General features: G+C 42.8%; 1 protein-coding gene across 3 annotated transcripts in view; it reads right to left on the bottom strand.

The window, feature by feature from the left end:
- Phc2 (polyhomeotic homolog 2) overlaps positions 1 to 12,978 on the bottom strand; it is a 104,169-nt gene that overhangs the window by 51,364 nt on the left and 39,827 nt on the right. For all 3 annotated transcript variants that reach the window (XM_046468775.2, XM_046468774.2, XM_046468776.2), the window contains exon 3: positions 670 to 897. In XM_046468775.2, the coding sequence (XP_046324731.1) occupies positions 670 to 843 (174 nt within the window). In that variant the 5' untranslated portion in view covers positions 844 to 897. The remainder of the gene's footprint in view (positions 1 to 669; positions 898 to 12,978) is intronic.

Raw genomic sequence — 12,978 nt, 5'->3', positions numbered from 1 at the left:
TTATCTGAATGGCCTTAGACAAGTTACTGCCTTCTCAGAGCCTCCATTTCAGCAGTTATAGGACTGTGTTGATAACAGCTATTTTCATAGCTGGAGAAGTAAACATGCAGAATGCTGCCACAGTGCTGGGCACACAAAAGGTGGCAACACATGGCCAGGACTACATTTTGGAACATTGTGTAATCATCTGGGGGTCTCATGGATGACATTTTGTTAATATCAGGGAAAAAAGAAAAAAGCTCAAGAACAATAGACTCCTTTGGGCTTCTTTTATGCTCCTCTGTCTTTGAGACACTTATTTGTTCCTGACAGGTCAATGGTCATTTGGATAATGGGTTTGGATTTTGGCTGAGCAGTTAAGTCATTTTTGCAGTTTCTTATTTTTAGCTGTCTGCCCTTGTACACACTATTCTCCTAAAATATCACCCTGGGATCTACACTATTGGGTAAGAAAGAGATTTTTATGATCTGCTAAGTACTCTCCCTTTCCAAATTTCCTTGCGCCTCTCCCACTCCCCTAACCATATATAAATTTAGATCTACTAACCTAGTCCCTTTTGCCCATCTGGGAGGCATCTAGGTTACTCCAGCAGATCATGCCTACACCTCTGCCTGGCTAACCCTGCGGATGGTTAAGGAATGCAATTCCTGGATCAATCAGAATCTTACCTGCACAGTCTGTCGGTCAGGAATGCCACTGTATACAGAAATCTGGGGTCCCGGGGGGCGTCCACTGCCACCACTGCTGCTATTGTTGCAGCCACTGCTGCTACTGGCCCCGCTGGTACTATTGGTGACACTGGCACTGCTAGATGTGTGCGGGACTGGCAGCTCATTCTCCATGGCCTACAGAGTGGCACAGTCAGGGCACACAGACAGCAGAAGAGCAGGCAGACGCTAGGAGGGAAGAGGCAGTAGTAAAATATCTAACAAATGCTTTCAGAGAATGTGCACGCAGTTGGCCCTCCATAGTTATGCATCCTTTAGTTCAATCAGCTTTGAATACCTTTTTTTCTTGTTATTTTTTTCCCTAAATAATATAGTAGAACAATTATTTACATAGAATTTTCATTGTATTAAGCAGTATAGATAATCTAGAGATGACTTAAAAGTATTTGGGAGGATGTGGGTAAGATATATACAAATACTATGCCATTTTACATAAAAGGCTTGAGTTTCTGCACATTTTGGTGACTATGAGGGGTCCTGGGACAAATATGCTGCTGATACCAAGGTTTGACTACATGCGCATCAGCTTTCCAAACAGCCTGCCATAGAGCCACTTGTAAACCAATGTTTTGAGACACACTTGTCACCAAAAGCACAGGGCCAGGCTTGGCTCATTAGTCGAGATTTGAAATTAGGTCAGACTGATGTTAAAGTCTATGACAAGTTTCTTCTGCCAGAGGAGGTAAAACTAGTGCAGAGGAGGTGGATTTCTGCATGTTCTCCTGGCAGTTATCTTAGGGATCATCTTCCACCTTGTCAACCTCTTCTTTTTGGGATGGAGAAACTGAACATCAGCATGCTTATTATGTACACAGCCAGACGGTGAAAGAAATAGGATTAAAAATTTGGAGAGAACAGAATAAGAGAAAGAGGCAAATAAGGAGGTAATAAAATAAACTGAAAGGCTGGTGATATAGCTCAGGGATAGAGCATGCGTGAAGCTCTACAATCAAAATAGTCATTAATGTCCTGTTGGAATCTCCCTAGTGCTGCTCAATTTGGGGGTTGACATTCATCAGGCTGCTTTCTTCAGACTAGGGTGGGTTTCACTGTGGGTTTTAAAAATACGGGTGAAGGCTGAAAGGCAGGACTCTTATCCCCATGTGGCAGGCAGCAAGTTGCTTTTGGCTTCCAAGGTTGTGAACCCGTCTGCAAACCATGCTCCTGACCTGGGCCTTTCGGTAGAGGTTTTCCCTAGCATTTCCATGTCTACTCTTACTGCACAGGGAAAGGCCCTTGCCCATGAATTCCTTTTGCCTTGAACTGCACTGGCTACTCACTTGTTAAGGATGTTTATGACAATAGTGATGACATGGGAATCAATGCACAGCAAAGTCAACAAGGGTGTCCTGTCCTCTGCTTTGTGGAAATCCACCTTATCTACATTCTAGGGAGAGAAGTCTAGGCTGGGTAGAAAATGACAACAGGGTTAATTCATGACCTTGCAGAAACTGAAAAACTAGTTGTCAAGAGGGGGCTCAACTGGGATTTTAAGATCACTGAGCAGGAAATCAGTAAAAAACAGTTCTGTCCAGACATGGAATATCCCTTTCAATTCCAAGGTCCTTTCTCAGTTCAAGGCCTCACTTCCTTTCCCCAAATGTTGACCTGCATTGGGTTTCAGTTCCTGCTTCTCATCCCACCCTAGGAAATCTCAACTAAAGTGCTTGTAGGAACTACATGGGAAAACAGGGCAACAGCCACAGCAAATCAAGATGATAGGCTGTCCAGGCCTGGGATCAAGCCGTAGCTCCTTTTTGTTTCTTCTGCAGCAGTTAGGGACACTATCATGGACAGTGTGTACTCAATCCTCATTGAAAAACAAGACAGCATCCTACAGAGAGCAAGGCATTCCTTTATAGGAAAGTGCACAGGTAAGGACAGCCTCTGCTCCCCGTGGGGTGAGACTTACCTAGCAACTTGGGGCCTCAGGCACACAGCACTTCCTGGACTCCCTGACCACGTGTCCTTCCTGCTATGGCCAGCACGCCTCTCCCTTTTCTCTTCTCTCCTCTTGTTCTTGGCTCAGTCTGTCTGGTTTTTGCTCCCTCGGCCCCTGGGGCTGCCCCTGTCCCTACCCTTTCATACCCTCCCTTTCCCCCTTGGCCTTGGTGGCTATCTCCTTGCTGGTCCTCCCAGGTATGCCTCACCTCACTGTGCTTTTGCTCCCAGGAGCCTGCTCTCCTTCTCACTCTCCTTCCTTCCCTTGCCCACTTGCCCTCCTGATTGGCCTGGCCTGGTCACTCTTCCCCTTCATTCACTGATGAGCTCTCTCTCCTAATCTTCATTTCTTCACTCTTTGGCCCCTTGCCCTTGACAGCCTGCCTTTGGCCCTCTCTGTGATGGGCTCCCATGCTGCTCAGCTCCAGTTCTCTCTCCTCTTGAGGATCTCTGCCACCCGCTGATCAAACACACGCTGTCTCTCCCTGTCAGGCACACATATACCCTTAATCCTCAGACAGTGCATGCTCACAATGTGTCTCATCCCTCGGCCCTTTCTGTCCTAGCTCATGCTCTTGGTAGCTACAGCTGTCTCCCAAACGCTCACAAACAGGGAAAAAGAAGGAAGGCACTGACTCTGATGGGAAGATCAGGAGATTAACCATTTTTAAGCATGCTATTTGATAACATTAACTCACAATGTCGTGTGACCATCACCGCTATCTATTTCCTGAGCTTTTTCATTACCCAAAACAGAAACTTTATAACTATTAAGCAATAAATAAGACCCCATTGCCCTCCCCCCTTGACTGGGCCTTGGTAACCTCAAATTTACTTTCTGAGTTTGCTTACTCTGTCTCATGGAAGTGGAACCACACCATATCTTCCTTTCATGTCTGGCTTATTCACTTAGTACAATGTTTTCAAGGTTCATTCATGCTGTAGCATATATCAGAATTTCATTTGTTTCGTGTGTGTGTGTGTGTGTGTGTGTGTCTGCACACCACATTTTGTCTATTCATCCATCGTTGATGGCCACTGGTTTTTACCTCTTGACTACTGCTATTGTGAATAACATTGCAATGAACATTGGCATACAAGTGTTCTATTGGAGTCCTTGCCTTCAATTCTTTGGGTATATAAGTAGCAGCGAAATTGCTGGATCATATGACATTTTGTATTTGGACATTTGAGTATCCAGTTGTCCCTGCTCCAGCTGTTGAGTTACCACTGCAAATTTGGGGGTCCACGTGGTTCCCCTGGTAAGCTGCTCAGTGTGTGTGAAGCCCCCAAATCTACTCTGCCTGTCTTTCTCACTTCTCACCTCACCTCTCACCACTTTTCCATACCACATACCCGCTGGGCTCAGAATGATTCTAAATGTCTACAAGTCTTGTACACCTTGCTATTTGCCACCTCTTTTACTGCTGTGGGCTACCCATGCTGCTCCCTTCCTCTGAAATGCCTTCCCTCCACCTTTCATTTAACCAGCTCCTTAGATCTTCAATAGTTTGAGTCTCTGCCATGGAACAGGCACTGAATATAACAACCTCTAGCTGTTCTGCTTTTGGTGTGAATTTTTCCTTTAAGCCATCCAGTGGAGGGCTGCTTCCACAATACCTTGTGCTTACCTCGCTTACAGCACTCACAAGTGTAGAATTACATGAAAGTGATTTGATTGGGGTGGGTCTTCCCCACTGGACTCTGAACTCCTGGAGAACAGGGCTCATGTCATGTTTTCCCATGCACACCTAGGATTTCAGTCCATAAATGTTTGTTTAGCAGTACACGATGAGTGCCACATTCTAACCTACTGCTTATTTGAAAGTTTAGTTTAACTTCCACCTGACCTACAGAACTCTTCCCAGCTAGTTTAAAACATGAACTATCTTTTAATTTCCACACCTTCCATCAATGGTGATTATTTATTGAGTACTTATCATTTGTCAAGCATAGCAGATGCTTTATATAGACTCATGACTTCCATTATGAAGTAGCTATTAATACCCAAATTTTGTTAGTAGGAAATTTATCTAAATAATTATCTAAATAACGTGCCTCATGGTGGTGGGATCAGAAGGCTGAAGTTTGCCCTGAAGAGAATCCAGGAAGAAAGTTGCCGTATATCTGGTTTTCATTGATCTCTTAGTGGGAGGGAACTTGAATTAATCAGGAAGTGTGGGTCACTATACTGGCTTTTGAGCCTTTTCTTCTGTAGTTCCACTCTTTGCACCAAAGCTGTCACATTTACCCACTCCTATCTTCCTTCTGCTTCAAAGCTCTGGGCTGGTGGCGAGCGAGGGCTACGGAGACATCTCGCTAAGTCTCACCCTCTGGTGTTCCACAGTAGAAAACTGGAATCCTTAAACATTCCTAGCATTTACTGTTTAAACATTTACCCACTCATATTCAATTTCCTTTTAATTTCTACTCTTATTTCTTCTGACAAATGCCTTATTTCTTCCCCTAGGCCACCCAGCCCTGTGGAATCCCAGTGTGAACCACAGCCAAATCTCTCTAATGGCTAACATCCAGCATGAGAAGTCTATTTTTCTCTGGGTTCCAACTCACTGTGTGGTTTTGTGTGAGCCTGTGCTCTCTAGAGCCAGGACTCCTATTTCCGTTGATTCTCCCCTCCCAACCTCAAGGGACCACTTTGAATGATGTGCTGACTGTAACTGGCTTAGATGGTGATCTTATTACAGGTCTCTGCCGCCCACAGGGCTTGAGACCAGCAGCTGGAGAAATGCTGATGGTTCTGCCCTCCCAGGAGCCGCCAAGTCTAGGAAACACTAGGCCTTTGTCCCCAGGGTCAGGGAAATCCATTTGCTGTGGATTACAGCTGTGACAGCTTTCCAGGGACAAGAGGAGAAAGATACTGAAAATGGAGCTCTCCAAACCTAAAGTCTAAAGCCCTGGGGTAAAGCAGGGTGAGGTTTTCCTAATGGAATCAGAGCTTGACAGGAAATGAGAGGTCTAGTCAATTCTATAATGGCTGCTATTGGTATTATCATGCCTGTTCGGCTTGCATGAGCAGAGTCTGAGCAGGGGGAAGGGATTCTTCTTTGATTGCCCATATCTCTGAGGCATAAGGCAACAAGAGAAGAAGACTCAATTTTCTAGACTTACTGGCCTGAAGGAGACCTCTTTATACCTTCAAGTTGTTACATGAACATAGGACCCTGATTCACACCCATGGAACTGTCCTCAGACAGCAGGCTGGAGTGACTGAAATACTGGCACAGTCCAAATGCACTCTTCCTAGTTGACTGTGTTACCACCCTTAGTGTCTCTAGAAAGTGGAATAAATAAATGAAGGTCAACAAGACAGATGTGAAAGATTCGAAGTTAGACCCAATCATATAGTCCTAGCAATAGAAATCAAACTGAATGGTTTCATTGTGGAACATAACACCATAAATTTAAACAAATAATCTTTATCTGAAACCTTACTATTTTCTTCACAATTTATAAAAGGAAGATTTTTTACCAAATATTTATATTACAAGTCAGTACTGGTTGGTTGAAGAATATGAGAAAAAAGGATTTGATCTTTTGGAAGGGATACATAGTTTGAGGCATGCTCTGCACATGCTGAGTGTCTGGGGACTGAGCAAGAGGGTGAGTTTGTCTAGACTGAGACAGCTCTAGTTTCATTGCTCTAAGGCACAGAGTACACATCTATAGGCTCTTAATCCAGCATGAATGGTGTCTTTATAAGAGAAGCCATGTGAAGAGACGTCACACATAGGGAGAATCTGGCTGAGTGAAGCTGGAGGCAGACCGGAATGATGCTGCCACAAACTGAGGAATGTTTAAAGCCACCAGAAGCTAGAAGGCAGCAAGAAAGCATTTCAGAGGGAGTGTGGCCCTGCAGATACCTTAATTTCAGACTTCTAGTCTCCAAAGCAGTGAGACAATGAATTTCAATTACTTGAAGCCACCAGTTTTTGGTACTTTGTTATGGTAACCCTAGCAAATACTAAATCATATTGCCTAATATTGAAGCCAACTAGCTCAGAAACTGGTATAAAATAATACAAATGAAATTTGTATAAAGGATGAAAAATCCTTGTCTTCACAACAGTTTTGCATACTTCAAGGCAGGAGTTTTCAAAATATAGTCCTTGGCAACTCTTCAAAAATGCCACTTTTGGGGTCAGATGTGGTATACATGCCTGTAAGCTACTTGAGAGGCTGAGGCAGGAGGGTTGCAAGTTTGAGGAGGATTATATGTTTGAAGGTAGCTTGGGCAGCTTAACAAGACTCTGTCTCAAAATAAAATAAAAAGGGCTGGAGATGTAGCTCAGCAGTAGAGCACTAGCCTAGCATGTACGAGGCCTTGAGTTCCATGCCCAGTACTGCAAAGAAAAAAATAAATGCCAATTTTTGGGTCCCATTTTTAGACTTACCAAATCAGAACTCCTGGGGATGTCACTCAGCAACTGTATCTTCATGAACACTCTGAGGAATTCTGATGCACATAAAGTCTAAAAGTCACTGTTCTAGGGACCCTGTTATACCTTGTATAAGATAACAGATGAGGTGCTCAGTGGTAGAGTGCTTGCCTCACACTGTGAGGCACTGGGTTCAATCCTCAGAACCACATAAAAATAACTAAAGATATTGTATCCATCTACAACTAAAAAAATACTTAAAAAATGAGTAGTTGCCTTTATGATATAAATGATCATTATAAAATTCCTGAAGGAGGAGGAAGAAAATGGACAGTGGTGGAATTGGGGACAGTTACCAAACAGCTTGCTCACTGCTGAAGATCCCCAAATACCTGCCGTGGAAAGGGGAGATGCTGGCAGTGCTTCCCTCCAACTGCACCTACTGCTTGCCCATAGGCCGCAGTTCCAGAACCAGTCACACTTTGTCTCATGACTCTGCTTGGACCCTTCCCTCTACTTGGCCATTCCTGTGTCCTCTTCCCATTTCCCTGGCCAGAACCCAGTCATCCTGTGCCATTCAGCTTGAATGTCTGCTCCTCTTAGAGGCCTCTCTTTGTACTGGGTTTGGTACCTTCTTCTGATCTTTGATAATGTGTCAGGATGGCTGATTTTCTTCCGCAGGCCTTGACTATCATTTTTAGATTCCGAATGCTTAACATAGTGTCTGGCCAGCAGCAGTGAATGCTGTTAAGTGAGGAATGAATAAAGCTGGAAACTCTGCTGATAGATCTTTCCTCCTGATGAGGAAGTACCCAAGTAGATACTGAAGTACCTCATGAACACAAGACATTGAGAAGGTACCTTTGAAACTCTCAATAGCCATTAACACTTTTATTCAGATTTTTTGGTCCGGACTACTATTTAGAATAGTAGAGCCCAGCACATTTCGGCTTAGAAAAGGAGTAAGAGGGAAAGTTAAAGGAAGGTGGTGTTGAAGTGATGTGAATCTGTCACTGCAAAAGGTAGGTGTGGGAGATCCTGGTCAGGAATTCTGGGTTCTGGACCAGCTCTATCACTCAATGTATTAACACAGGCAGAGAAGGCAATCTTCTCACTCCTGCCTCTCAGAGCTTTTGCAAAAATGAATCAAAATAGACACATACAAGAAATTTTTGTTTGGAAACAAAAATTACACAAATGCAAATGTCAAGAGAGAGTTCAGAAAAAAAGGAAGAGAAATTAAGTACTATACAAATGAACAAACATCACTATGGCCTAGAATATACCAAAGCAACCCTGGCCAAGTTACTTAGCTCTTTATGCCTCATTTTCCTTTTATGCAAAAAAGACAGAAGAATAATAGTTTCATTGGTTTGTTTTAAAGAATGGGGAAAATAATGAATTAAAAACACCTAGCATAACTCAGGCATAGACTGGTAGGTAGGTTAGGTTAGAAGATGTTTTTTCCCCTAGAGAAAAACTATAATTTACTTCAATAGCCTCAAATTAGAAAAAAATCTTTCTTGTTTCTAATAATGAAGTAAATTCTTTATGATATGATCTAGTCAGTTCTTTCTTATTTAGTTTTAGTAGAGCTATCCTTTTGGGAGATTTATACACAGAAATCTTAGTAGCCAGGGCTACAAAAAGACTGTTTTAAAGTCTCTCCATGCTAGATCTCTGTCTGTCTGTCTGTCTCTCTCTTACACACACACACACACACACACACACACACCACATCTACCATTTCTAGAGCTTGCCATTTTCTGTCACCCCAACTCATCCTTGAACTAGTCTGATGTCAGTGCAACCCATGGTAGGCTGGTCTTTCTATCACTGCTACTTAGTGACAAGCAGTGTAATTAAGCAGGCCAGGGATTATAGGAAACAGTGAGCAGCCTTTTTCTCTCTACTTCCTCCTGTTGCACTGTCCCCTGGGCTGTGGCGATAGCCTCCCTCTAGGCATAGGTTGATTTTTTTGCAGCCTAAGGACTTTGCTGACTTACTGAGGCAAGCATCAAAAGTGCATCTGAAGCTGGACATGGTGCATACGACTATAATCCCTGTGACTGGGTGAGGGGGTGGGCAAGGCAGGAGGATTGCAAGTTCAAGGCCAGTCTCAACAATTTAGTGAGACCCTCAGCAACTTAGCAAAACCCTGCCTCACACTTAAAAAATAAGTAAATAGAAAGGACTGAGGATGTAGCTCAGTACCCCTGGGTCCATTCCCAGTTCCAAAAACCAAAAACCAAAAACAAAAAAAAACCCTCAAAACAAAACAAGACCAACAAACAACACGCCCCCCCCACCCCCACCAAAAAAAAAAAAAAAAAAAAAAACCCAAAGTGCCTCTGAGAAGCAGGGACCATGTTGGAGTGCCCTAACAGGCTCCCGCAGAGCTTTTTCCAAGGGCATAGCCTTAGTGTTTCCCTTTACATCCTCTTTGAGGAGATTAAAGGAACAGATTTTGAACACTTTGACATATTTTAAACAGACAAACTGCCAGGGACAGGTGGGGCATTTCTTGCCATAAATACTTTCATTTGGTATGTAAATGATCTTTTATCCATTAGGAAGCCAGCATCCTTGGAACTGGTACTGGTAAATAATCATAATTCTTGGCACTTACTATGGGCTTGTTAGGGAAAATGATCTCATCTTACAATCCCTATATTGATCTCTGATACAGGGATTATTTCCTCATTTTTTTCCACAAGTTCATAGAGGACCTGTAACTTATCAGAGGACACAGAGCTAGCAAATAGCAGGCATAGGATTCAAAACCAGGGTTGCACATCCATACACAAGAGGCAAAACTGCTTGTGCTCACTCCAGTCTAGGCTGCTTGGAGTCAATCCATTCTTATGAACTGAACCTGGCCTCAGGGTCTTCTGTCTAGTAGACTATCTCACAAGTCATCCAAAGCTGTAGAGTCAGTCCAAGCAAATCTGTCAACCACAGCTCACACAGGTGCTGCCACCAAGAATCACTACTGGCATAGTAACTGGAGCATGTCCAACATCCACAGACCTTTCCTGTTCATAAGTATTTTCACATATGTTATATGTACATAAGACTGGTTGTGTTATCACTGTTTACAAAATCATTTGCAGTCATTTAATTGTAAAGTAACACAAAACGATGACAACTGCCCCAAAGTGCTTTGCAAGGAAGGATAGAGGAATGTCTTTCCTGAGTGCTGGGCATAGGGCTGGGCAGCATGACTTATAAGACAGTGGAAGAGCAGCATCGCAGGGAACGCTGTTTTGATTCCTGCCTCCATCCTAGCTGGGGGACCTTACAGGTTACTTAACCTCCATGAACTCAGTTTCTCAGTTTCCTCATGTGTTTAACAGATCAATTATCAAGAATTATTGGGGCTGTAGCTCAGTGGTAGAGCACTTGCCTAGCACATGTGAGGCACTGGGTTTGATTCTCAGCATCATATAAAAAAATAAATGAAATATAAAAAAATACGTGTGTGTGTGTGTGTGTGTGTGTGTATTAGAAAAGAGTTTTGGGAAAAGTAAGAAAGAAAACAGAGGCAAAAACTCAGTACCATGTTCTGCATCATGTGCTACTTTGGTTAAAACCATCCCTGCCCACCGCCCCCCATGTCTGCGTCATCCTTTTAGTTTTGCTTTAGAGCAGTAATTACAGATGAGAAAATAGGTTCTGAGAATTAAAGTAACTTGCCCAAGACTATCAAGTTACTAAGCAGTATAAACCAAAACAGCCTGAATCTAGAGCTCATGTTCAAATTGTAATAAGGGAGTGCCTTGAGTGCAAAGGGAAGGTCCCAACATGGGGGCCTAAGCCTTGATGTGATTGAATATGCTCTGAGTCCTGGCTTGGATGTGAGTGTTCCACTAGAGGCCAAAAAGTTCTGTTCTTAAATCCTAGGAATTTTCTTGTGTTCCTAAGAAAAGAAAAGGAAAAAAAAACAAAACAAAACAAAAAAAACCTCACCTCCAAGTGAAACTGGGAGAAGTGATAACCCGAATAGACAGAAGCCAGGGTGTGTGTGTGTGTGTGTGTGTGTGTGTGTGCAAGAGGTGCTCATACAACATGTGTACTCACGTACACATGCCTGTTGTGAAGGGAAGGGAAAACACAAGAAACCAGAAGCTGGTTAGCAACAGCTATTACTAGATAACATTCCTCCTGTGACTCTTGGCTGTGTAGTAAAGGTTCTTATAAATCTGGAGAGTCGGCGAACGCTCAGTAAGCATTCTTCTTGGGACTATTTTTCATGCAGTGATTGATTTATCAGGTGTTTGGATTAATGTCAACACTGCTGCACATTATGCTGCTGACAGGCATATGACTTGGAGTTTAGGCTTCCTTTCTTCACTCCCTTCTTCCATCCTCTGTGTAAGGCCCTCTCTATTTTGGCCTAACCAACCATTTAGAGAACTCAGCCATTCCTGAGGGGTTTTCTCCTGCTCTTCTTCTGCTCTAGCATCCTGTCTGGGCCACTGTTTCAATGCTCTGGAATCACAAAGCAATTGCAGAGTCCCTCAGGCTCAGCTCTGGGGCCTCCTCATACTCATTTGACCTAAATAATAGCCTCTAATTGTGATTAACATTCCTTTCTAGCAGGGACACACTGCATACCTGTGGTCAGCCAATGATCTCCCGTGGCCACCAGAATGTCCTATTTCATTTCATACTTACAAGTTTGCTTTCTTCTTAGCATACATGCTGGCTTTTAGTTCTTGTATTTCTTTCTTTCTTTCTTTTGTACAGGGGATTGAATTCAGGGGCACTCAACCACTGAGCCACATCCCCAGCCCTATTTTGTATTTTATTTAGAGACAGGGTCTCACTGAGTTGCTCAGTGCCTCACTCTTGCTGAGGCTGGCTTTGAACTTGAGATCCTCCTGCCTCAGCCTCCCAAGCCGCTGGGATTACAGGTGTGCGCCACTACAGCCGGCTCAAATGAACTCCTTTTGCTCACAAAATGATGTCTTAAAAAAACTTCATAAATCTTTCCTTTAGCTTCTCGTATTTCTAACCTATTCTCTTATTATTTTCAGGGGAAAACTATCTAAATGGGTAGATTCCCTTTAACACTCTACCCTTTCCTTTCAGGTATAATTCTACCCTACTTCCTACCTCATGCTTACAAAGCTTAGGTAGCTAATTTTGATAATTACTATAGGCAGAATGAGGACCACAGGGTAGAAATCATAAGGAGAGAGATTTCAGTGTAACAGAAAAAAGAACTTCCTACCAATTGGGCTGTTAAGAGGTGGACTGGGGCTGCTTCTGAGGACATGAGCTTCTGTTTGGGGAGATGTCCACCCAAGCTGGGCATCCTTGAAGCAGGTGTAATCCTCAAGGCTACTAGCACTGGTAGAGTATTATTCCATGAAAACCTTTTACTGAACATCAGAAATCCACTTGAAGATTTTCCATTTCTTATTTTTAACTCTTTCATTTATGAACTAATCTTTTTTTTTTAATGATAATCTTTTTTTTTGAGATGCAATTCAACTCCTAATTGGCTTTCATCATTTTAGATACTAAGGAAAAGAGTAAATACCATAAGTCTGAACTACTTGATTTTTTTTTTATCTGCTTAAGTCATTGTTCCTATTTCATGGATGGGCAGCTACAAAGTGGCTAAGTAGGAAAGTTGATTCTCTTTTGGGTTCTCAGAATACTTGGTGGTTGACAACCATCCAGTTAGTGCACCCAACCACCACTATCTCATCCATTCTTTCTGTATTTATTGAACAGCTATTATGTGCTCAGAACTGAATGGAATACAGAAGTGATTCAGATATTAACTCTGTCCTTAAGGAGTTAACAGTGTAAGAGGAGAAATAAGTACATAACATCGATAAAAAGAGTTAGAAAGCCTTTTTTTTTCTGTAAAGGTACAGATGGTATATAATTTAGGCTT

The sequence above is a fragment of the Marmota monax genome, unplaced genomic scaffold (assembly GCF_021218885.2).
Source record: "Marmota monax isolate L192 unplaced genomic scaffold, Marmota_monax_Labrador192_F-V1.1 WCK01_AAM20220418_F8-fsc00008, whole genome shotgun sequence".
NCBI lineage: Eukaryota > Metazoa > Chordata > Mammalia > Rodentia > Sciuridae > Marmota > Marmota monax.
The sequence above is the reverse complement of the archived record's forward strand: the minus strand, read 5'-3'. Positions and strand labels throughout refer to the sequence as shown.